The following is a 26,968-nucleotide window of genomic DNA, read 5'->3' as shown; positions in this document are numbered from 1 at the left end:
TACTTTGTTGTATCTATTGACTATTTATAATATTATCCTGGTTTATCATTACATTTTCTGATAATTATGTTACTGTATCAGTGATATTTGTTGTACAAATATTTATAATGAGTGATTTCAAAAATGTAGGCATGATACATTCCAATCTAATTTGTTTACTTGTAATACTGTAAAACCTGTACCTATTAATAGGGCCTCTAACATTTGTTTAGGTATACGAACTACCCAGCTGCTAAAATTCATTTGGTTCAGTACAACCAATGTACCTAGAATACATTGTATTCTTGGTACCTTGAGTACAACATTTATAGTGACCGAGACATCGGTTCGTGAAAGTTTCAAAAATATAAAGTATATAGTCCAATGAAGTGTGAACTCAATATTGAATGGAGCTGTATCTATTATTCAATTCCGTGAGATAAATTCCATTTTACTTGAAAATGTATCACAAAACCACAAAGAGTTTTCAAGATTATTGTATGATGTTTGGATAATTTCAATTTTAGATTATATTATTTTTTCAAGAATTTCTTTGTATCGTGAATGTTGCCCAAAAACCTCATAATCTTTCAGCTTGTGTCTGGGATTTTTTCCAAATGATTCCAGATAATGTGTCTTGATGAATGTATTGTTTGAACAAGAAATACGAATTAAGATTTTATTATGAAATTCCGTTGAAAAAATTACGTTAATAACTAGTTTTTATTCTTTTCTTTTTAACACTTTGCACTTTTTTCATGTTTTTCTGGTTTATGTTGCAGAAAAACATATGTCTCTGTTGTCGAGAATCTTCAGACGGTCGAAGAGGCGACTGGTGGGTTCAGGGGGGAGTCGATCTCCCCTGTCGACGTTTTCGGCGCAGTTCCCCCCCACCGAGTGGTTCAACTCTCGCGTCGTGCATCTGCACTCAGTCGGCACTCAAACTCAGGTCTCAAGAGCCAGTCCTTCTCCTAGGGTAACACCCATTTTCAATGCTATAACCATTCATTCGAAACTGACGATTCAGCACATGTATTCACTAGTTCTCTTACCAGACGACAACGCAATATGTTGATGATTTAGTATAAGTCTCAAGTAGTGATGATCCTGTATTAGACACAAATTACTTGAGTACATAGGATTCAAGAGGCAGTCCTTCTCTAGGGTAACACCCATTGTCAATACTATAACCATTCATGCGAAAGGGACGATAAGGAACATATTCATTAATTTTCTTACAAGGTGACAACGCAATCAATAATGTCATTCAATTGGATAGATCATTTTCCAGGAGAAGAATAACAGTTATTGTTCTTGAGTCAGCTGCATGAGGGAGCTTTTGTATTTTGTTGTAGAGAATGAACTTAGCAGCAATGCTGAGGAAATTATTATAACAAGCAATATTTGAATGGGTATTACTGTGTATAAATTTCTAAAAAACTTCAATTTATTCATAAAAAGTTTAATTGAAGTATGAGTATTACTTGTAATCGCTTCATGTTTTATGAGAATATTAATTTGAAATGAATTTATATTGTGTTGCTCTCTATGCTTCCAAGTCATGGTATGTTTATGAGATGTGAATTTCAAAATTTTAATTGCGATTATTGCATGATATCTATACTTCACCTACATTTTTCATGGGAACCCCATATTATGTAATCTTTGAGATTATCGTTACTAATTTATCAACAAGATAATACATAGTTACTACAAGAGATTCATCAGATTTTGAAAGTTCATAATTACAAAATCACTCATTCGAAATGAATAGTCTTAATGCAAATGGAAAGCGAATTTTCCAAAGTTTTGTACAATTAACACCTAGACTCCCTGTCTTCTATTAGATTAGGCAGACAAGACGCGCGCAACCAGCGAGACAACCAGATCACACAGTCAACCAGGCAGGCAGTCGCTCACTCCATCACCAGGCACTGTCTTTAGACTTGGACAGCCATCCTGGCAGCCACATTTTGGCTGCTGTTTGGATGCCGAGCCCGATGACCACTCTGATAGCCAAAACATGAGCGATTGCCTGTGGCATCTGTTGCTTGGTTGGCTGGTCTAATAAGGACCAGATTTAGTGGAAGAGAACATTGTAATTTTATCTCTCCATCTGTATAAAACTTATTCATTTCGGATGAGTACTTAGGCAGTTATGGATTTTTAAAATCTGATGAATCTTTTGTAGTAATCCTGTATTATATATTTTGATAGGTAGATAGAGAACTTTACTTCTCACAAAACACAAACATTATAAATCATTTCAGATGAGACGAGTGAGGTATGCGCAAAGAAATAGATTTCTGTCCGGGCACAGGAAACATCATTTTTGATGATCTGAAGATACTATTATTTTGTACTGTTTTATATATTTAAATATATTTATTTTGTAATACAAAGTAATTCGGTATGTTATGTGATGCTTCTGTGAGAATTAAAATGTATTCAATGATTTTGTATAGGGAAAAGAAGACTGGTGCAGTGAAGAGCATAGTGCCACATTACCAAGACGCCACCGGAGACAGAGCTCTTCCTCGGGACTGGGAACACCGATGAGTCATCCACCTTCAAGACGCACCTCACCGAGTCCCATCTCGAAAACACTGACACCGTCAACGAGCAGCAGCAAGAGTGTATCACCAAGTCGAAGCTCTCTCTCCTCGAGCAAAACTGTCGTCAACAGTCGCTGCCTCTCCTCTCCCACGGCCAAGTCCCTGTCCAGTTCGTCTTCAGGCTACAACTCTCTGCCCAGGTCCAAAAGCCCAGGCAGGAGTGCAACACCCCGGGGATCGCCTCTCCATGCGGCCACACCCAAACTATCACCCAACAAAAGCTCCATCACACTCCAGGTGTCCACCAACCAAAACCCCAACAGTCCTGGCTTGGGCAGCATAATCTCCTCAGTGAAATCATCACTCGGCGATGCATCAAGTCTTGATGACAAGAGCTCAACAACCATGACCACCACAATCAACAGCTCCAACAAGACTAAGATCTTTGTACAGCAACAGAACTCTCCTGTCAGGTCTGTCATCACATTTGAAAATGGCGTCAACAAGTCGTCAGGAATGGGAAGGGAGGATATCATTGTTTTAAACCCCAGTAAACCCGATGTCAAACATTCGAATGATACTGATCTAGATTCAAAAAGGCTGAGGCATAAGATTGATCGACCTACTTCATTGTATCACCCCAAGGAAAATGAAGACAAGAATGAAAAGATAATGGGGCAGTTGGAAACTCAGCTTAAAATGAAGTTTCCCTCCTCTGAAACTATACAACTCGAGGAGAAGCTCTTAGCTTCAACTAAAAATAACAAGAATAATCAAAGGCAGCAAATGTCGAGTGACCGATCCAAAAATGCCACACTCAAAGCTGGCAGTTTGGTTGACATGTCGAATGTCAATTTTGGAAATGATTCAGAATTGAATAACGTTCGCAAGTGTTCGATTTCGTCTATTCCCCTGCAACCATCAAGCTGCAAGGAGAATTTGAGCTTCAACAATCTGTTGAAGTCGAGTGAGCACTCTCAGATTCCTTTGATATTCAATAAGGGTGAGAAAAATCTTTGCAGCAATCCACCAAGCCCTACAAAATCTCTGGGTAATATAAACGACTCATTCAGCAACTATATTATTCACGACACAGATAAAGTTAATGGTCCAGAAGTGAATGGCAAAATAGCGCCTGACTCGTCTGATCTGCCATCGTTTCCAAGTCTCAGTGACTTGTCGCTACATTTTACCTCGATCGCTGCGCAGAATATCCTCAAAGGAGTCAGCATCAATTCCATTGATACACTTGTTGAAGTCAATATGGCCGCTGAAAAACAGAACAACTGCGATGTCACCATACACACTGATTTCGGTTGTGTTTAAATGAATCTTTAGTTCGCTGAATCTTGAATATGTCTTCCAAAAGTGCAATGATTCATATCAATTAACATTTTGTATCACACAATAAGTTTACAGTCAATCAATATTAATAAAATAATCATGGACATATCTAGACGATCTGTGCTGAACTGACTAGAATAATAATACATTAAGAAACCTTACGCACAATTCCCATTTTATTTGATAACAATGTAATACTATACATTATATTACGCAACTATACTTTGGCCTTATGTCCTGAGTCCTCCTTGTGGACTCTGCTGGAAAAAAATTATAACTTACATTGAAAAGATAATGTTTGTATTATTGATTTCATAGGGAGATTAATACTCTCTGGAATTCATTTAGCTTTCATGAGCTTTATTTATTGTCCTTGATGATAACTATCATGTTTATAATATAATTTGAAGATACATATTGTAAATAGATACTTTTGAAGTTTTTGTTGCTTCTTTTGCTACAGACATCTTAATGTTTGAAATTTTGAGAAAGTAAATCGGAGCAGTTTAATAATAATTTAAATATTTATTGAAACTGTTATTTTATTAACTTGTAACATAATCTCTTTATTACAAAATGTAATTAATTTTCTGTGCCATGTAGAGAATCGTGTTGATTACCAGTCAGTTATAATATACATTTATTCAATTATTTGGTTGTTTTGCTTTTGCTTTCAGAGTTTGGCAAGCTTCATGTTGAAATGGTTTCCATTGAAAACTGATCCTTCCCACTAGTATAATATAACTTGTTTCGTTGTTTCCAAGTAATGATCCATAGAATTTATCAGTTTTTGAAATTGTAGATTCTAAATTCAATATGGTCGCTTAAAAACATATAAAACAAGACAATTTTGATAGCGATTGTATTTAATTCAATTAAGTAATGATTGATATTATTCACTTATGTTCTGAAAGTATGAGTATGTACTCTTCAATCAAGTCAATAAAAAAATTAGACTACTATTCTCTTCAAAATAATAAAAAATAGTGCCTAACACTTCTATCTAAGAATTTTTATTGATCACATTTGAATCAATGCCGTTAATTAAAATCAAAAACTATGTGCCAGTATTTAATAAACATAGGATACGGTACGTGATGAATAGAACTTTATATTGAAACTGTAAAGTGTCTGGTGAAATCTTCTTGAAGCTGTTCTCTGAAAAATAAAGAACTGAACTGATTGCATTGAATTAAATTGGAATATATTTCTAGAATAATTTATTCAAGATAGTTTTAATAAAAATATTACGAAAAACAGAATTACGCGAACTCCATTAACCAGCTCAATCCTTCAATTTTTAAAGTATATGGTATTGAATGTTTTTTTTTTCAATATCCAGTGTGAATTAAAACAGCTTAATGTAAGTTTGAATGTAAGAAAATGTTTATTACTATATCATTAAAATCAAAATAATGTACTTTGACAATTTTTGAAGATTTACAATATTATTGGCTATATACCTACTAATTAGAAAAATTAAAATAAATTGTGGCCTTCAAATTCAATTAAGAAATCTTTAGAAATTTTTCCACAAAATCTAAGTTGGAGACAATTGATAAATATTAATGAATCGTAATTTACCCTAGAGATTGCATTCCAGCTCCTTTATCACATTTTGGCAGGACTATTAACATCCTGCTGTATCATTTCATAATATTCTTAATCAAGATTGAATTAATATATAACAATTTAATTTCACACTCAATTTCCTATTAAATAAAAATGAACCATTCATTCAAAAACTGTTCAGACTTCTCATGAATTTTTGTAACAAGAACATTAACAATGATACTGTGCTCCTTATATCAGTATTCATTCTTGTATCATTTTGAATCTTGCATCCAGCCTGTTTTATTGTTTATCATTCCAACCTTTGAACCTTTGTTCAACTATTAAAGAAATAACTTCAACCATTTTCATTGTGGAAATGACGAACTCCAACCACATTGTGTTATTTCCTAGAATTTATGCTGCTCAATGTAAATACTAGGAAATTCATAATAGTTTCCTATAATCTACTAATTCTATGATCATGCATTTGATAAGGGTAAGTTAATCCCTTATCATTGTGTGATTAATATTCTCTGTAATCCAACTTATTCAACACGAACACGAGAAATTCTTCTTTTTATTGAACTTAAACTTGACATAGCCTATTCTGTTTCTAAGCTATCCCTTCTATTTTGAATATTCTGAACCTTCCTTCAACTATTAATTTTTGGCTACTGTATTTCATAATCTCCCATTGAATAATTGGATACCGATACTGATTATCTTACTGGAGGTAGATGACATAATATTATACCCAATTAAAAAACTCTCTTTTGCAGTTATTGTAGTCTTGTAATTAATAAACATGAAAAAGATTTGGCTTATAACAATTTGAAAGCAGGTCTACAGTAGCAGGTCTTCTTAAAGTCTGCCTGCACATTACTGTGAATTAAAATTTCAACAAACTTATTGTACTGTACTAGATTCTTCAACTCAATTCGATTTCTATAATAAATAATAGCCTTCGTCTAGTCTTCGCATTTTAATACTATCACTTCTACTAGAGAGATAATAGTTTTTCGATGCTGGGGTAGTGAGGACAACCACTATGGAAATGATCATTTGAATATAATCAAATACATTCTATAATGCCTTATAGTAACAAACAAGGCTATATTGTAATCAAATGTAGAACAATCAAAACTTATTGTATACTGTATAGATAAACGTACCTATTTTGTAAATGCATTGATTTTAGAATAGTTACAAGAGAAAATTGCTATTACGTATTTGAACTGATCGAATTAACCTTGGATCTGACTATTGCTTCTAATGTGTAGCCTACCATTGCACTGTAATAATGTTTTCCTGTGTATATTACTATGATTTGCCAAGTTTATGTATCAGTTTGTAACATTAATTTTTTGTTTGTATCCATTTAACAAATAAACTATTGGCTTATAATCAAGTTATTTTTATATGCATAATTTCCTTCAGACGTTGTGATAATTTATTGTTCTCGATTATCAATGACCTCATAAGTATACCAAAACGGTTCAGTCATCTAGGTAGAGAGATTCCTCTCCGAATCAGATGAGAAAACCCCACTCGCCTCGATGACCTCGATTAAGTGCCAGACCATATTAAGCATTTTTCAGGCGTTTCAGTCGTCGGCAGGAAGCTCTCTGATTGGGTTAGCGCTTGGAATAAAGCTTGAAAAACGCTCAATGTGGTCTGGCTCTTGGACCAGTATGCACTATTGTTAAGAGAATTGTCACATCTAATAGTGTCTGCTTGAGACCAGTGGTGTTTTATAAGCTCCCCGAGACGTAGGTTCAGGACCCACCTAAAGCTAGGTCTCTTCATCTTCGAGTTAATTGTGGGTGTATTTTATGACAGTTTGAATTTTGGAAAATATTAAGTTTTCCCCTGCCTTACCATATTATATAAAACTCTCCCATTGCCCACTGTGTTAATTTTTCGCTTAGGCTATGTGGACATCATGCACGGTTAAAACCTATAACATCAAATATTAGCCTATTATCTGAGCAAGAGAAATGAAAATTTGAGTTTATCTTGAAGAGAAGTGGATGAAAAAGGTATAGGTAATACCTATACATTAACGATTAAACATTCAAGTTATAAATTGGATTGACGATGATATTAAAAAACGATGCCAACGTTTTCCATTATCGCACGATTCCATTGAGAAGATTAATATTTATAAACTTGTATAGTGTTAATAAGTGGTGAAGTAAATGGTTTCAGAATGATGTGTAGCCTATTATTGAAAGTCTTTATTGTCTTCTTTATTGAATAATAAACAAAAAAGTAAGAAAATATACGTGCTTTAATTTTAATAATGTTACACTTGATATTTATGGTAATTTTCTGATAAAAAGGTCTATGCAGATCACTGTTTGTTTTTAACGCTCAAACCCGTCGTTTGATTTAGATCACCAAAGTTGAATATTATGCCCTCTCCTCTGAAAAATATTGTCCATGAATAATTCTCAAGTTTAAAACATAAAACACATTATTTTGTGACAATTTACACAACCATTAGTTTGTCAAATCTTATGTGGTTACAATGGAAAACTACTGACAGTATACCATTCATATTGTTCCATTTATGACTGGAACAATAACGTATGGAATTTTGATTTGGGAACATGCTTCGACTGCCTCAGACGTTTTAATGCTCCAAAAAAGGCAATCAGGATGATCACCTCGAACCGCCTTGAACACTGTAGGCCACGCTTCAGAAAACTGAAAATCCTGACAATATTCGGTCAACATATATATAAGTTATATATTATTTACCAATATATATTATAATATATTTATATATTATTACCAACATAATATATTGTTCATTAATATAAGTAAAAGACAAGGTGGACAGTCTGAAGATGAAGGAGCAATGTGTATGTCCACCAAACCTAAAGTGTAGATAGTTCAGATATATTATAGGAGGCTACCCCGTAGCAGATTGACTGGGACTCAGAAAAGCTTTCATATAGCAGCAGTTGAATTTTTCAATCAGCTCCCCAAGTTCGTGAAGGATACCAAAAAAATATGTTTCTATTATCTCCAACACATGATAAATAAGGGTGCAACTGATGTAACAGACCATCTATTCACCGCCAGAACTGGGAAATGAGCAATTTATTCTTCAATGATATCCTCTGTCATACCAGAGTAACCCAAGATTCCTCAATACGCAGTCTATTTTTCCTAGTCAACGACAAAGAATTCAAGTAACTTACCGTATCAATTAAGTAGTTTGAACTCCAGTTTGATCATAAGTCTGTCAGACTAGTCATACATTCCATTTGATAATAGAATCAAAGGTGAGATGTAGCCTACGATGAACATCACGTAAAATATGAAGCACTGAAAATACATAATGTAGGCCTACTACAATAAGTTACCGTACCTATGTTACATTCCGTTCTCACCTACCATTAGGGCAGCTAGGAAGGCCACACTAAACAATATGATATAATTATTATTATCCACTCTTTCTACATACATAAAATATAATATGAAACTTTTGTGCAACCGGGCCATACTGTGTAGAATGTATGAGTTCAATGAAACACGGATCTGTCAGTTGCCCGGTTTTTATTCAATTAACCTCTCAATAAATATGTGACATGGGTAGTATTTGATTACTTATTTATTGATTGATTTTTTTCGTGTTTTAGATTTAAGATTTTTTTCAGGAGAAAAGACTCTGATATTAGAATAATAATTCCGTAGTTGGACTTTAGTGAGAAAATATATAATTTAGTGAGTAAGTAGTATTTTTGCAGCGACAATAAGATTCTGCTAACTTATTTCTAAACGACTCTGGGAACCAGCAAATTCAGGGATATTTGCTAGTTCTCACGGATGAGGCGGTTCCACGAGGCAAGGACAAGGCGGATGTTTGGTAGCCTGTAGATATTTTCACAGAGGAATACTGCAGACCTGGCAAGTACCCGCTTGCCAAATCTCGTGAGAGCCGACTCTTCCACTAGTAGCAGTTAGGCCTTCTGGCACACTGACGTGGAGAGGGGGGAAGTTTTCCGGACGGAAAGCTTCCAGTCGTTAAACAACCGAGGTATCGAGCGGATCAAAATCCAAACCGTATTGCAAAAAGTTAAGTTATTTTTCCGGCATTATGATATACGTGAGTGTCCTGTGGTTTGGGATTACGGTGGGAGTGATAGCTGTGGGTAAGTGCCAAAATTTCTAGCTCCTTATAAAACATTTTCACCCGGCCGAGACCCTAATTAATAAAATCATTGTTGTAGTAAATTTCTAGTTAGCAGAATCGTATTGGAAGGTAGTTTTTGAAGTAATAATATTTGGATAAAATGTACTGCATATTTCATTCTTTAAATTTCAAGTAATTGTCATAGCCTAATAAATGAGAAATTCTTTAGGTAATACCATGTTGTTGTCTATCCAGTTCCCATGACTCCTTTGAAGTAGTAATAAGATATCTTCAACCCTCATCAAGGGCGGGGCGGTTACAAATACACTGATCTCCATATTAAATCTCATGGAAATGGTTTGATTTAATAACGATTGAATTTATTAGACTAATAAACGTAAGATAAGGTTAGTGGAACTATTTTGATGAAATAATTAATATTTTTGTTTCACTTGACGAGGTCCGCTCATTTCAAAATTCCCGCATTTTAGGCACATTGGATTCAGAATCAAGATTAAAATATAAATATCGATACATTGTTGGTTTTGTAATTCGGATAATCATATCAGTTGTCAATTATTTTCAATCATATTTATATTATCCAGAATATAATAGGTCTATTCTATAATAATTTTCTAATCTACAGTGTTACCCATGTTGGCTATTCTGTACAAACATTGAATATAGGTTATGTTGTGTACATTCTTATCAGTCAGGTGCTCAGTTCGTCAGATCTGTGTGCAGAGTAATATTTATTTTTATACAGTGAATAGCTTTATCATCGTAAGGCTATTACTTTAATATTGCATAATAAGTCAATCATGTGATGCTCCCCTACAAAGCAGCAAGTTTCACTAGTAGGCTATTTAATCTCAATTATGGGAGAGAATTGCAAGAACTGTACAAGTTTATGACATGTATTACCTAATCATTCTGTTTCTATGAATTTGCAGCATTTAGTGAGTTAATGCAAGAAATAAGTATTTTTACTCTTCACTAAAAGCTGGTTCCAGAACAGGACAATAAGTTTTGTAACTGAATATAGTCTATTTGCATTCTAGACCTACTGTACTGTAAGTTACTTCACATTCAAATCGTTACAATATGTCTGAAGGTAGAATCCTTTCTATCCAAAGTCATGTTGTCGCTGGATATGTTGGAAACAAATGTGCTACATTTCCATTGCAGGTGAGTCACTACTAGATTTAATTACTAGGTATATTATTCAACATTCATGATTACTGGTTTGACATTTTAGTATGTAGGCCTACGGTATATGGTATCTGGATAGCAGATCAACCTATTACAGGTCCAGCTCAGACTGATACAGAAATGTTAAAAAATATTCCTAAATCATGTTTTAATTTGAGAGTACCTATTAATAAGAGTTTTTGTTAACATTTTCCTAAACTCTTAAAAAATCTTTCAATTTGCTGAAACAACAAAACTGATGTGGTTTTTACTATAAGGTGGCCATGAAGTGATTTGAGCTCTCAAGAGATTGACAAAGAAAAAAGAAAATTAGAACTTAATACCTAGGCAAACAAATATTAAATGGTTTGCAAAAAGAACGATTCAATGATGGGTCGTCAAACAAAAAAGATTTTGAACTACCGGTACCGGTATTGTAATATAACTTATGTATATATCAGAGAGAATAATAGCAGGACAAGTTATAAGTAGCCTATACCTTTCACTTGTATTGATAGAAACTAACTTAGTTTAATGTTATTTCAATATAAAACATTGTTGTCGGTTTTTATGAATTGGCTGGAAAAATGTTTTAAAAAGTTGAATAGTCTAATTTAAATTTGAAACGTTTTTTGCTTTTACATGCGTGGTTATGTTACTGTAGCTTATTAGAATAACAAATCTTACCATGTGAGATATAGAATTTGATTTTAAATCCATGTAGTGCCTAATATAGATCATAAGAAGATGAATATGTAGTTCTACATTCTTAAGTAGTTTCAATTTTCAAGATATTCCAAAAATATGGATAAAAACTAACGATCTTCAAGAAGAGCTTAGATCATAAAAAGATGAATATGTAGTTTTACATTCTTAAATAGTTTAAATTTTCAAGATATTCCACAAATATAGTAGGTATAAAAACTGACGATCTTCAAGAAGGTAAAAAGTACATTTCTATGAAATCAATTTTTTAGATTTATCAATTCGATTCTCATTCTCTATTATAATACTAGAAAAGTATTACGGTAGTCATTCTTTATATGAATATTTATTAATTAATTTTTCAGACATTGGGCTTCGAGGTAGATGCTATCAACTCAGTTCAGCTATCAAATCATACCGGATACACGATAGTAAAAGGGCAAATACTCAATGAGAAGAACCTGGGTGAGTTATTCTACACTCAACACAATTTTGTTTAATTCCTAAAATTTTAGAGTTTTTCTTGGTGGTAGAAAAAACATCAAATAGCAATTATCCAGTTATTATTACTGTACAATAATTGATTGAACGAAATTTATTTTAAAATGTTATCAAATAATCTGAATACTCATGCAATTGCCATTTGACATGCTGTATATGCCATTTGACATGCAATTGACATGTTTAGACATGTCATTAAGCTGTTCTTGTAGACATGTCGATTTGAAAATCTCAAATATAAAATTGCTTTTGCATGATCATTCAGAGTACTTGATGGCATATTCAATCAAATGTCATTCAATAAATTATTATTATTAAGCAATTGCAGTTATTGAATACAGAGAGAATAGAAAAGGAAATGAAAAATGAATTCGATGAACTCTCCCGGCACTCATATTTTTGTATTATAATTATTATGTTAGCAAGATTTTTTGATACCATCTATTAGAGGTTGCGTCAATGAACGTTAATTCCCTTCTAGCGATTCTGTTATCAGTTGTCACTTGTCAGCATTATAGTTTATGGAGTATCACTGGTATTCAATAGTATTTTAAAATTTCGTTATTGACAACTAGGTAATTTCCTTGATTTTGAGTATCCTACCTAGCTTCTTTTGTGTAAAATTTAGTTTCATCATAATTGAAGGTTGAAGAAATTGAGTTTAAACATTGGGCTTATCTATAAAGTTTTCTGTTTCCGTGTTAGTTTGCACTAGACTAGAAACTGTTAACTTCAGCAATAGAAAGTCATTCATCACCGATTAAAATTGTAAGTTCCATAGCTTTATCTTTTCGAGTTATGTCCATTATGTAATTACATTTTTTCATCTTATTATATTACATTGTCAAGTTATTGAAGAATTCTCAAAGTTTTAAAGCTATTACACAGATTTAAGACTAAATAGAGTTTATCTAGTCTATTTGTGAATTAGTTACATTAATTCAAATGTAATAACTCTGAAAATGCAATTACTTCTGTATTCTTGTGCCGAATTATGAAGGCTTTGTTGAAAATTAGTACAATTCAGAGCATGAATAATAGTTTATTAGAGGTTGATAAATAATCAATATTTACGCCTTTATAGAAATTGCTGAATGGTTAAGTTTCAAATTCACACTAGCTTGCATAGAATTCATTAATTGAATTCCTTGTTTTTTTTTAATGTGAAATTTGATTACAGATGACCTGATAAGTGGCCTTATAGAAAACTCACTGCATGACTATAGTCATCTACTGACTGGTTATGTTGGATCGCCTACTTTCTTGACAGAGATTTCAAAAACTGTTGGAGAGTTGCGGAAGAAAAATCCAAAATTAGTTTATGGTAAGATATTATCAATTCAATTTTCGTCAAATCCTGATTTAGAAGAAAGGTTTGAATAATATCAGTTGCTATTATTTTTCTGCTCCTGGACTTCTATAGAAAATTGTATTATGTTTCAGAAAATAAACTCAACTAATCACCGCCTGTATCCGCCCTTGCATTCTTGTTCTTTACCATATAAAGTCTACTTATTGGACTCATCACTTTCTAAGTTACCATTTCTCTTTAAATTTAGAGCACGATCCACGGTTAAAAACTAGTTTGCTGGTTCAAAAAGAAGTGAGTAGGCTACTATTAAAATCGGGTTAGTGTATGAAATTGATATTATCGTTTACCTTTGAAAAGAATAGACATTGATTTGTTATATTCCCTTGCTCAAACTTTTATTTTTTTTCTCATCTTCACATCTTGAATTCAATAATTAGTATTCTTAGTTTAAACTTCAAACCTATTGAAATTAATGTAATACGTTAATTAGATTTATTGTTGATCATAATCGAGAACGAACAAGGCCGAATATATTTTTACTTACATATGAGCACATTGAATAAATCAATCTAATTTAGGCTGCTTTATTCTATTGCAGTTTGTGATCCTGTGATGGGCGACAATGGTAGAATGTATGTACCTGAATCATTACTTGAAATCTACAAAACTTGTATCATTCCTCTGGCTGATATCATCACTCCCAACCACTATGAACTAGAGTAAGTAACATGAATAACTTATACTTTTATAAAGAAATAATTGGCTTATACCTGTACAGTATAAGAAATACACGAATGCCACTTCATCACGTCTCAACTATTGAAATGAATAACTTGAAATTTTGCATTTAAAGTTTGTCAAGTTTTGTCAAAGTTTGTTCAATTTGTTAAGTTTCCAGTTTGTTATACTGTTATAAATCATATAAATAGTGTATCCAACGGTTTTATCTTCCATATTCTCATTCTTGTTCTATCTGTATCGTCTTCTTCTATACCTATACTTTAATTCTATAAAGGAAGGACTTGGCTTATACATACATTAAACATAATGGTTGAACATTGGTATACACATGGTTGAACAATTGGTAATACAAATACATACCTTAAGCATAATAATTGAACATAGATAATAATATTAAGCATTTAACAGAAAAAAACACAGTGCATCCCTCTTTAGGCTAAACCTGTGTTGAGGGATGTCTCGCTCTCTATTTGAGTCAACTTAATTATAATACAATAACAATTTTGAGGTATCAAACAATAAAGTAAATTTTATACAATAATCAGTGTGCTTTTCACAAGATGGGATTATGAATCTTTAACAATAAATTACCCAGAAAAAAAAATAAGTAAAAAAAAACATGCCTAGATTTGAATGAAGACAGCAAAAAAAATGTAAATATTATCACACCTCTATTAAACGTTTTTCTTCATAGAAGCGATTAAGTCTATTCTTAAACAAATTGTAACTAGGTGCATCTGATATCTGATTGCAGTTTATTGAAAAGTCGTGGTCCCTTAGCAAAAGCATGTAAGGAGGCCACTCTACTTCTTGTGAAGGGTTCTTTTAATTTCTTACAAGATTTCGACGAGTGGAAATACATGTTCATCCATAACTGGAAACTCTGAACGTCTTAAATACACAAACTTCAAAAGATTTATTTCAAATAGGGTATCAACACTAAAAACGCCAAATTCTCTATACAATACTTCGGTTGGATATCTTATGGGTCTCTTTAAACATATTTTTATTATTCTTTTATAAAGAATTATGAGAGGTTGCAAAATTGAACTCCCACAACTTCCCCAGGATACAATACCATAGCAGATAATTGACTGTATCAGTGCCAAGAATACCATTCTTAATTGATAGATAGGAAGGACATTCCTTAATTGAACGAATTTATAAATCAATTTTCTAAGTTTTGAACAGATGTATGAAATGTGCGAGCTCCACCGTAAATATACATCCAATACTACACCTAAATATTTTATTTCATTTTCTTTCTCTAATGTAGGACATCCACAGCTGTAGTATGGACTGGCACAATTTATATTATGTGATACTAGTTTACAGTCAGTATTATCTGGAGGCAATCCAGAGGACGTCAATGAAAAGGGAAGAAATCTAGTTTTGGAAATTCAAATGTAGGAGACTATTCTTTAACCAGGACTTGATAACATCAAAGCATTTATTAGCTCTCTGGAAGGTGATTGGCAAGTTTCCCCCCAAACTATAGCAACTGTGTCATCCGCAAAAGAGTACAAGGAGCAATTCCCTAGATTTATATTTAATAAATCATTTATGTATATTAAGAACAAAACTGGCCCAAGCACTGTTCCTTGTGGAACTCCAATATTCACATTTAATAGTCCACTTGTCTTTTTATCAAGCCTAACTTTTTGTCTTCTACAATTTAAATATGATTCAAAGAATGACAATGCAATACCTCTTATTCCTATTGCTTCCATTTTATCCATTAGAATTCTATGGTCAACTGTGTCAAATGCTTTTGGTAAATCAGAAATATTCCTAAGCATTTGTCCCCATTATCTAATTTGCTCGAAATTTCTCTGTTACTCTAAAAATTGCATCGGATGTACTCATACCTTTTCGAAATCCATATTGATTACTGAACAAAATGTTGTGTTTTTCCAAATAGGATACCAGCCTCGACTTTACACACTTTTCAATTACTTTGGATATACTTGAGAGTAGGGAGATAGGACGATAGTTACCAAGTTCAGTCCTACTACCACCCTTATAGAGAGGAATAACTGTAGCTATTTTCATTTCATCTGGAAAATACCCCTGTTGGAAGCAAAGATTTATAATATGCTTCAACGGGTCACATATTGCTGAAGAATTTTCTATCAGACATTTTGAATAAATTCTATCTACTCCCGGAGCAGTACCTTTTTTAAGCCTCAATATGTTATTCCTCACCTCACAGGCCGTAGCTGGATAAAAGAAAAACGACCTACAAAATGATCTATCGACCTTATACTGGATATGATTTGGATTTGAACCTGTCTCTTTGACCCTATTCGAAATTTTCTGTCCAACATCAATGAAAAATTTATTAAACTCTTCAGCCATTTGTTCACTTTCAGTGGATTTTACTACTCTACCATCAGGTATATTAATTTCTTGAATAACATTTTGGTCTCGAGATTTGGAATCAGTAGCGTCATTTATAGTTTTCCACACGTTTTTCAAGTCCTTACCGCAATTTACAAACTCATTTCTAAAGAAAATCTCCTTTGCAGAACGTATCAGTGCCTTCAAAATAGTGTTGTATTTCTTATAATAACGAACATTAATCGTGTTGAACGGCTGCTCCCTTATTTAAGTGACATATTATTCCTTTTCCTGATACATTTCAATAACCCTTTAGTTATCCAAGGTTTCAATCGTTTCTTTCTATTACTACTTTTCTGCTTCGAAGATGAACACGAATTTTACTACTATTACATCTTTTTATTACTTTTACATCTACTATTTTATCATAGAATCTGCTAAAAGCTACTTTAGAATCCTTTTCATAATAGACTCCATCCCATGACACTTCATTAATTTTAATTTTAAACAGGTGGTCGTCAAAAAATAATGCATCATACTGTACAGACTTCTTATTAGGCTCTAAACTTCTATTTTTTATAAACTGAACTCGCCCCATAATAGCTTCATGATCTGTTATAGAACAATTGTATATAGCTGGGTTCAATGTACATATCTTAGATTTGAGAAACAGATGATCAGTACATGATTCACGATATAATGAATGTCTAGTGCAACCGTGTAAATAATTAGTATAACCATATTCCAAAAGCATATTCAAGTATTTATGACCTATTTGGGTTAGAACATTTTCCAAAATATCAATATTTGTATCTCCAATCAAGATTTTGTTTTCATAACAAGTTGTTTGACTAAGGAATATCTCCAAATCATCTAAAAAAGCCAAAGCGTCGGTATCATTAGGTGATCTATACAATGCTGTACAGCAAAACTCTACGTCTCCATATGTTATTTTAAAATTTAAAGAATTAGTATTACCAATATTTATATCCAGAATATCTAATTTTATTTCATGTTTAACATAAATTACTATTCCATCAGATTTATTAAATTTTGTTGGTTTCACAACCTTATTATAATTGTTCAACTCGAAACCAGAATCTTGTGATAGCCACGTCTCAGTGAGAACTATTAAATCATATTGCGCATCAACACTAGATAAAAATAAACACAATTCATCGAAGTTCTTATTAATACTTCTTATGTTCAAATGAAAAACTTTTAACGATATTAAATGAAAAAACGTTGCTATCTCGTTTAAATTTTTTTAATTAATCGTTTCACATCTGTCATTTTTCACTTGTATAGGCTTTTCACCTTCCTCCTTTCTTACAAGAATCTTACCATCTCTTATCCAAACAAACCGATATCCTTTCTGGGTCGCAAGTTTTTTTGTTTCTCTGAACAGTTCCATTGTGGTGGGGGTGAGATGCTGATAAGCGCACACACGTCCTTCAGCAAGAGACCGACACAGCGTCTTCGTAGAAATCCCCGCACCTCCATTATCTTCACTAGCAGCTTGTTTGAAATCGGCCAGCCAGTCTTCTTTGTCTTGTCTTCGAACGAATTTGAAGACAATCGGCTTGATTTGCTCTTTTCCCCGAGATGGTAGTCTATGTGCAGTACTTAGACCATTCGAAACAACAGGACTTTTAATAACAGAAGAAAGTTTATTGAAAACTTCAAACACCGATTCACTTTTTGTTTCTGGAATACCCGTTACAACAACACAGTCTTTGCGCGTATATCCCTGCATTTCCGCCACTTCGCTTTTCAATTTTTCATTTTCTTGTTTAAGTGTAAGTGGACATGAATTCTATAGAATGTTTCACAGATTGGAAATCTTCTTTGAATGTGGGTGACAGTTCAGAACTTATTATTTCTTTAACTACACGTCCAATAGCCTGTATATCCAACACAGAAAGCGATTGTTTGTTATCGGCATTGCCGGCAGTACACAATGCTTGCACTGATAACGCCGCACTATCAGTTGACGCCGCACTATCCGACGACCCAACCGAGCCTGTCTTACAGGCAATGCACTTCCACTTCGCTCTATTATCAACCGACATTTTTCTAAAATTCGATTCTTTAATCAGTTGACACAAAAAATGACATTTTGTGCCACAAGATTTACATGTTATAAAATCCTGCTCTGGAACATCCGAATTACACTTCGAACAAATCATTATTGACCCGACAAAACTGATAACAAAGAGAGCGCACAGCACACGATGTTTACTCCTCGAAGTCTAGAGGCGAACTGATACATGTAAGGGATACAAAATACATGTTAGTCATGTCTGAACTACTGAACTGATTAACTTGAAATTATGTGTAGAGATTCTTAATTTTCTGAGGATGGTTATAGGCCTATTACCATTTTGTTATAGTTGATTATAATTTTAATAACCGGAAAAAATTTATTCAATTTGTGATACAAAGTTTCCATAAGATAAGCGCTCAATCAAATCGTTTTTCAATTGTAAATTATAACAGTTGTTAATATTTTTTGTATTAGCATGGAACTATAAAACTTATTCCAATTCATATGTGCTTTGAGCAGACCGTTGCGGAGCACAAGTTACCTGCTAGTTGATAATGAACGTATTTCAAAACGTTTATGGTACTAGAAAGTGTAATTCCTTACCGTAGTGGTAAGGTTGGGTTGGGTTAGTTAAGGTTAGGTATGTAGAGTGATTAATTCGAATAATTTACTTTACTAGGTGTTGTAAACCTGGAAAACTACTTTCATACCAATGTGTTAAACAGGGATGTTTTCATCTTATTGATATTAATTCATTCGTTTTAAGAATTACAGAAATAATAAAAACATTGAATTGATATTAAATGCAAAACTAGGTCTCATCTCATTGCACTTGAATATGATCTTCTTGATGTGTTATTATTATTAATAATCATATAGGTACTCTTTATCACAATCAATTTATAATTAGTTGAACGTAAAGTACTGTTATAGGTCTGGTTATTCAAATACCAATGCAATCTTATCTAAAAAACAGGAATTTTATTAGATTTTTTGGAGTAAATGACATGGTCATACCATAGATTTAGGATATCTTCTTCTTGGAATGAAGCTCTCTCGGAAGGAAGTGACTCGAAAGGGGACACTTATAGTTACACAAAATTATAGCTGTGAATATTTGAGCTAAAAATTTCGATGGCACAATCATATTGTTTAAATGCATTTTTGTTGTCTCTTCAAAATAGATTTCTAATCTTCAACTACATATCGTAAATATTTAGTTCTTGATGGATACAGTCAACTCTACTCATTCAATTTATTCTATCCATAATTAAACACAAGCCATAAACCATGAACGGGAGATGACAACAGTAATTTCGTGCGTTGAAACGCTCACAATAAAATTAACACTTGAAATTAAGTAGCACCTGATTATATCCATTTTAATTTGGCAGGATTATATGTTGTTTATTGCGCCTAAAAGATCTCGAACTTATTAAATTTCTCACTTGACAAAGTGTTTTCCTATCTTAAGTGCTAGGCCATCCATTATAATATTTTTATCAATTGGACTTTGGTATATCATTGCACGTATACAGGGTGATTCATAATTATGGTAAAATATTTTTTTTCGTGATGGTAGAGGTAAAAATAAGAAAAAAAGTTCCTATAAACATATATCCATAAACGCTTCATTAGCGAGCTATACAGGGTGGAAGATTTCGCCCAGAATTCAGTTCCTCTGGTGAAATACACCGATGCTGAATTGTTTGGGGACTATTTTTTGAAAAACTTATGCTGGATTCATATGGAAAAATATTTGAAAAATTGAATAAAACTAGTCTGGAATCTGTAGTGTGAGTAGTTTTTGAGAAAAAAGTTGAAATATGCAAAAAATCTAAGTAGAAAAACACAGACTTCTACGTTTGATGCCCAATAACTTTCTTTAATGACCAGTAAACAAATAAGTTTTCGCAATAAAAATTGTAGATAATTTAATTCTGAAAAGAATGATGTGAGCTGTGTAAACTAAATTTAAATAAAAGTTGGATAAAATGTATTCTTATGTAGTACATTACAACACAAAATTTGCTGTTTTATGAGGAGAGAACTAATAACTCATAGGTTGTAGCTGATTGCAAATAGAACATTGATTTTAAGAACAGCTGTTCCAAAACAGCTGATTTATATTGTTTTAAATAAAAAAATATTTAAAAGAAATTATCAACTAAAAACTATTTTCAGAAATATTTTAGCTCACTGTTGAACAAAAAAGCAAACTGTAAGTTAGGCCTACTGTAGCTGCGCTGTGTTTTTTGTTTAACCTATTAACCAGTTATTTGTAACCACTTCGCTTTTGTGTTAAGTGTTAACTTTTTAAAAAAATGGCAGGTAATTTTATACATTATTCATACTCTGAATTAGCTGACATGCATTTAATGTATGGAATGGGACACCACTGTAATAGTACTGAAGCAAGACGTTTGTATCAAGAGAACTTTCCTAACCGAGTATGTCCAAGTTCAAGGTTTTTTGCCACTATTCATCAACGTCTGTCTGAGACAGATTCTTTGATATCCAAAGAGCACATTTATGCAGGCAGACCCCGATCTACTAAGACTGTTGAGTTAGAAGAACAAGTTCTTAATGAAATTTATGAACATCCCGAGAAGAACACAAGAGAATTGTCAGTGCAGTTTAATGTCAATCAATCTATTATTTGGAGGATACTAAAAGAGCAACAATTACATCCATACTACCTCCAGAAAGTTCATACTCTATTGCCACGAGACTGTATTCCCTGTGCTGGTATTTGCCGATGGTTTTTAGTAAAACTTGTTTACCCAAACTTTTTAACAACCGTTTTATTTACCGACGAGGCACACTTTACAAGAACAGCTATCGTTAACGTCCACAACTAACATATTTGGGCAGCTGAGAATCCTCATGCCATCAATCCCAATCTTCCACAACATCAGTTTTCAGTAAACATTTGGGCAGGAATCATAGGAGATCATCTACTTCTGTTTTGAGCTTCCTCCCAGGCTTAATGGCATAATATACTAGTCTTTTGGTATAAGTTTGATGTCATTTAGATATGCTACTTTCATATAAGAAAAACTTTTCATAAAAAAACGAATATTTTATTTGCAATCAGCTACAACATATGAGTTATTAGTTTTCTCCTCATAAAACAGCAAATTTTTGTGGTGTAATGTACTACATAAGAATACATTTTATCCAACTTTTATTCAAATTTAGTTTACACAGCTTACATCATTCTTTCCAGAATTGAATTCTCTACAATTTTTATTGCGAAAAATTATTTGTTTACTGGTCATTAAAGAAAGTTATTGGGCATCAAACGTAGAAGTCTGTGTTTTTCTACTTGAATTTTTTGCATATTTCAACTTTTTTCTCAAAAACTACTCACACTACAGCTTCCAGACTAGTTTCATTCAGTTTTTCAGATATTTTTTTATATGAATCCAGCATAGGTTTTTCAAAAACTAGTCCCCAAACAAATCAGCATCGGTGTATTTCACCAGAGGAACTGAATTCCGGGCGAAATCTTCCACCCTGTATAGCTCGCTAATGAAGCGTTTATGGATATATGTTTATAGGAACTTTTTTTCTTATTTTTACCTCTACTATCACGTATTAAATTATTTTACCATAATTATGAATCACTCTGTATACTTTTGATGTTGAACCCGATATAAACGAATGAAACGTATCAATACAAACTTAACACCAACTGGAATATTGAAAAATTTCCCTCCGGATACTGTATGATTCTTCCACCCTTGGTTAGTTCCAGGTATGTATTATACAGGATGATTGTTTGGTCTGTTACCCAGTTTCTAATGTAATCTACAAAACGGACATTCAGTTGCAATAAAAATGTATAGTTGTTGTATACAGAAGGAATGCAATATCGTATTACTTATTTCTTTGTTACTAAAGATTATTGAATAATATTCTAGAAATTTCCATTAATTGAGTTCATACATGCTTTGACTCTTTTCACCATATTAATTCATGTTCTATGGTGAAATACATTCTCTTTATAAGACGACCGGAATACAGGGGCCGGCTGAGGGATAACCAAATCACACTATAGTGTGTATACCGATTGAGTAGGGCTTCTAAATTCGTACGACAAAACATCATTTTCCTTTTTTAGATATGAATTACCACACACTTACAATTTACAATAGGGTAATAAAACTAAAAAACACTGTGTACATAATAGACGAGATGTTTGAAAGTATTAAGTGAAAACAATTAGAGGGGTTAGGGTGAGATGTTTTCAGGTAGAAAAAGCGAATCAGGTAGATTATCCAATTGCTTCTACCTGATTTTCTTATTGAACAAGTTTTAGAATGTTGAATTTCTAACTGTAGGCTGCTGACAGGGAAGCCCGTGAAGTCCATCCAAGATGCTTGGGTAGCGATAGACAAGCTGCATGACAAAGGATGTAAAACTGTGGTCATATCATCAACGGATCTAGGCACTGAAAACACTTTACTTGCTATTGCCAGCTCAAAAACAAGTGAGTACTATTAAAATCGGGTTAGTGCATTGGCTGTTTAGAATCTGCCTGTTATTGAGCTTGATTGCCATCTTCAATAAAATTTTGATCATGATCATTTTTGATCATGTCCCCTGTTCTCCATATGTGATGAAACTGATTCTCATGAATTAATTCTGGTTCTCATCAAACTTCCAAGCCAAGGGGATCTTTGAGCAATAATGCATCGTAATGCGCATGTGCATTAGTTATTGTTATCACTCGCTATTATTTGCTATGTAGACAAACCGCACTTAGCTAAAAACGTTTCAATAATCATTTATAAATACGGCTCTTGGCGTTGTCTTAGCCTACAAAAATACTAATAAAACAGTAATAAAACTATCAACTAAAACTACTTCTTAACAAACCGTGCTTAGCTAAAAACGTTTCAATGATCGTGTATAAATTCGGCTCTTGGTGTTGTCTCTGCCTAAAAAAAAAGTAAATAAAATAATAAAACCACTAATAAAACAGCGAGACTACTTGAGTCCCTCAAAAACTATCTGGAGTAATACTCTTCTGAGATCCATATCAGCAGTGAAATGATTTGAAACCTTGGTAATTGTGTATTTCAGATGGAAAACGGGAGAGAATACTGATGAACATTCCGCTGCTTGATGCCAATTTCACCGGAACCGGAGACTTGTTCACTGCACTCTTCTTAGCTTGGATGACCAAAACAGGCAACAACCTCCAGCTTTCCTTGGAGAAGACTATAGACACTGAACAGGCCATATTAAAAAGGACTCTTTCCCGTGCAAAAAGTTGGTATTACATATTATCTGTCTTCTTAATATTAATTTTCGGCATTGTAAACAGATATAACTAAAATAAAATATTTAAACATTCAAGTAGCCCTACTTCATTCCTAAAAAAATATTTTGAAAACATTCTTTTTGACCGGCTCCTATCGGAAATTAGCTTGAGAAGTATATAAGGACTTGTGTCACATAATAATGAAATTAATCTACACTAAGTCAAAAAGCGTATGGGCTTATTTTTTATCAAAAAAAAACTAAAGATTAATTTGTGTGAGATACAATAAAGAAATGCATTCTGATTCTGAAAAACAAACATTTGCGAGTTTGAAAGGTCAGTCCTTTTGAAAATGAATTAAGTTATCACTATTTTCATTGCTATTCAACAAAAATGTCAATTCATTGAATAATGAGATATGTACAAGGTTTTTTACCCTCCCCTTTAATGGAAACTGTGACCTCATTCCATTAATTTTCGCCAATTTTATCGCGGTATCAAGTATTTTTATCATTACAAGCTCATCTATAATAATTAATAATAACTAGTACCTCTATAACATTTAATTTATCTAGAATATAATAAAGGAAAGAATTAGCTTATACATGTATGGGATGAAATTCACGAATGACGCATCATCACGTCTGAACTACTGGACTGATTAACTTGAAATTTTGCATATAGATTCTCAATTTACCGAGGATAGTTATAGCGGCCTATTTAAAATTCTTCAAGATTTCAGTAGGTCAAGTTTTCAATTGGACCCTTGCGGAGCACGGGTTTCCTGCTATATTGAGGTCCACGTTATAATGGCAGTGTTTGATTAGCAATGGTATTGCTATACTTGTCTATCATTCAACAAAGCGGATAGCCTTATCTCCTTCTCGCTTTCCTCTGTTGCCAGATCGTCTTTTAACAATGTAGAATAATTAATGATTAATTAACAAAATATTCAATTTTGAAGAAAATTCATTAAGAAATTATTGAAAAATATAATTTCTTGCTTAATAAAATATAATTGATCATTTTAAACAGTTAATATTACATCAGTAATGAACAGTTAATAGTACCTGTATCAGCTGTATCTATAGAAGGCATCGACAAGACAGAGGATCGGCAACATTTTTCTCCTATCTTTCTCCACTGTCATTATAACTTGGACCTCAATATAGCAGGAAACCCGTGCTCCGCAAGGGTCCAATTGAAAACTTGACCTACTGACTATTCACTATAGTCTATAATAATTACAAAGAATAACTCGTACCTTTATATTATTTTTTCTCAATAATAAATTTGTTTTTGATTTTTTTCAGGTCTGGCTGGTGCTGGCAATAAACCGTCTCGTGAGCATCTCGAACTGAGACTAATAGAATCCAAGAGAGATATTGAGAATCCAGAAACCCTCTGCAGATGTGAAGTTATTGAATAAGCATTCCATGACAATAAAAACAATAACTAACCAAGTCTTCCAAGGTAAAGTATATTGTACATTATTATTTCATCACTCAATGTTATTTAGCAAATATGCTATTGGAAATATATTCAGTTTGATAAATGAGGAATAACTATTTGAATGGAAGTATGATTCATCGTTGTTCAACAATAACTCATTCTTATTTTTCAATTTTGCAAATCTATTCACATCCAATACGAATCCAAAGTATGCGTTATACAGGCACAGCAACGTTTACAGGATGCTGGCATATAGAAGATTATTATGGGAATTCATTCAAAATCAAATATACATATCAATAAATAACATTATGACAAATTCGGTTATAAAAAAGGTTATTCGGTTAGTTGAAATATAATATCATGTGAACTTATTGTGTTCTAGTTTCTGAAGAGTATACATTTAATTATTATTAGTATCCCTTGACATATAATAATCGTAATATGATTTTTTCTTCAGGGCTACTTTTAATATAAATAAAAATATAAATCTCACTACACTTTTAAATTATTTTTAATACCCTTTTTAATTATGTCAAGGGTACAATTTGCATTTTTCTGGTCGTTGTAAGTTCAAAGACAGTGTTTATACGAATATGAAAAATTAAAACCTTTAACGCCCTAAATCGGTCGCTGGTTTAAGTGTGTTTATCTATTGATTGACAATAATAAAATCCATTGTCATAAATGAATTTCTATTAATTATCGAATGCGTATACTGATAATACTCTCGTGCCGTTCAACTGCAAAGTTAAATAGTGGACTTAAATGATTTATTTCTTCCAGATGACCAAATAAAGGAGTTACCATGTACTATTCGCATTGCCCTGGATGTAGACAATTACGCAAAGGCTTTAGCGAACCCAGTGCATCGACAGCTGACATGTTGAGTATTTATAGAGTTTTATCATTTGTTGGATTTATTGTTCAAAATAAATTATAAATCTGTTTTTAATTCATATGCTTAATTTTGAGATTTATGATTTTCGCCACTACATTGCTACATTTTTGGATAAAAAATGACATGTGTGTCATTATGTAGTGACACAGATGTGTAAGTGTCGTTTGCACAATGCCAGTCAATTGGGTTCACAGTTTAAACTGGCTTAAATCAACGGCGTTGAGTCTCAATTGAGTGAGACTAGGGATTAAGATCTCACTGGGTGTCAAATCTGCAAACCCGTCGAAATCAAAAGTGCCTACGGAAGTGCCCGTTTTGGTATTTTTATCAGTGTTTTGAATTTTGGTATTCTCATCAGTGGCAGGGGGAGCAAGTGGAAGGCACACTTCCTTTCATATTTCCATATTTCATCAAGTCGTCTCTGTAATACTATGGTACTGCAACATACTTGACACTATTCTGAAATGATTCTCCATGTAGGAAAATTCTAAAACGTTTGAAAACGTTTTTTTTTACAAATATTGACGTCAAACTTTGTCTCACATGCAAGTTTTGGGACTGCCACATTTTCCAGGTTTCCATATTCTATTCATGAATTATTAATATAATTTATTATTTGAAAATATCATATTATCATCATTCATAACTCACTAGAAACACCATCTTTTCATTTTGAAAATTCACCAACACATGTGAGACTAGGTTTGAAATATTGAATTGGAAAAATATTTGTTGGAAAATACAAACTAAATCACTGGGAATTCTTTATAGAAATTAGCATGCTATGATGGGATAGTTATGATTTATGATTAAGTGTACCCAGTTTCACCAAGCTATGTTAAGACATTTGATCATTGTCGGGTATGATTCACAGATTTGCACTGGTATTATTATCGTTAGTAACTATCGTCATAGAATCATATGGATTCC

At 32.9% G+C, this 26,968-nt stretch overlaps 2 protein-coding genes across 4 annotated transcripts in view; both read left to right on the top strand.

Annotated features, from left to right (window-relative positions):
• The window catches only part of LOC111048098, a 248,504-nt gene extending 241,668 nt beyond the window's left edge, over nucleotides 1-6,836 (top strand). For 2 of the 3 annotated variants that reach the window (XM_039437734.1, XM_039437736.1), the window contains 2 exons: nucleotides 762-955; nucleotides 2,445-6,836. In XM_039437734.1, the coding sequence (XP_039293668.1) occupies nucleotides 762-955; nucleotides 2,445-3,860 (1,610 nt within the window). In that variant the 3' untranslated portion in view covers nucleotides 3,861-6,836. The remainder of the gene's footprint in view (nucleotides 1-761; nucleotides 956-2,444) is intronic. The other variant, XM_039437735.1, reaches the window with a different exon arrangement.
• A 3,417-nt stretch (nucleotides 6,837-10,253) lies between these two features.
• Nucleotides 10,254-26,105, top strand: LOC111048103 (pyridoxal kinase). The gene is made up of 8 exons (XM_039437733.1): nucleotides 10,254-10,764; nucleotides 11,838-11,937; nucleotides 13,154-13,297; nucleotides 13,884-14,004; nucleotides 22,760-22,908; nucleotides 23,505-23,693; nucleotides 24,999-25,158; nucleotides 25,924-26,105. Exons 1-7 carry the CDS (start codon nucleotides 10,681-10,683, stop codon nucleotides 25,112-25,114), a joined length of 903 nt encoding a protein of 300 aa, XP_039293667.1. The 5' UTR covers nucleotides 10,254-10,680; the 3' UTR covers nucleotides 25,115-25,158; nucleotides 25,924-26,105.
• Nucleotides 26,106-26,968: the final 863 nt, after the last annotated feature.

This window comes from Nilaparvata lugens, chromosome 11, assembly GCF_014356525.2.
Source record: "Nilaparvata lugens isolate BPH chromosome 11, ASM1435652v1, whole genome shotgun sequence".
NCBI classification, from domain to species: domain Eukaryota; kingdom Metazoa; phylum Arthropoda; class Insecta; order Hemiptera; family Delphacidae; genus Nilaparvata; species Nilaparvata lugens.
The sequence above is the reverse complement of the archived record's forward strand: the minus strand, read 5'-3'. Positions and strand labels throughout refer to the sequence as shown.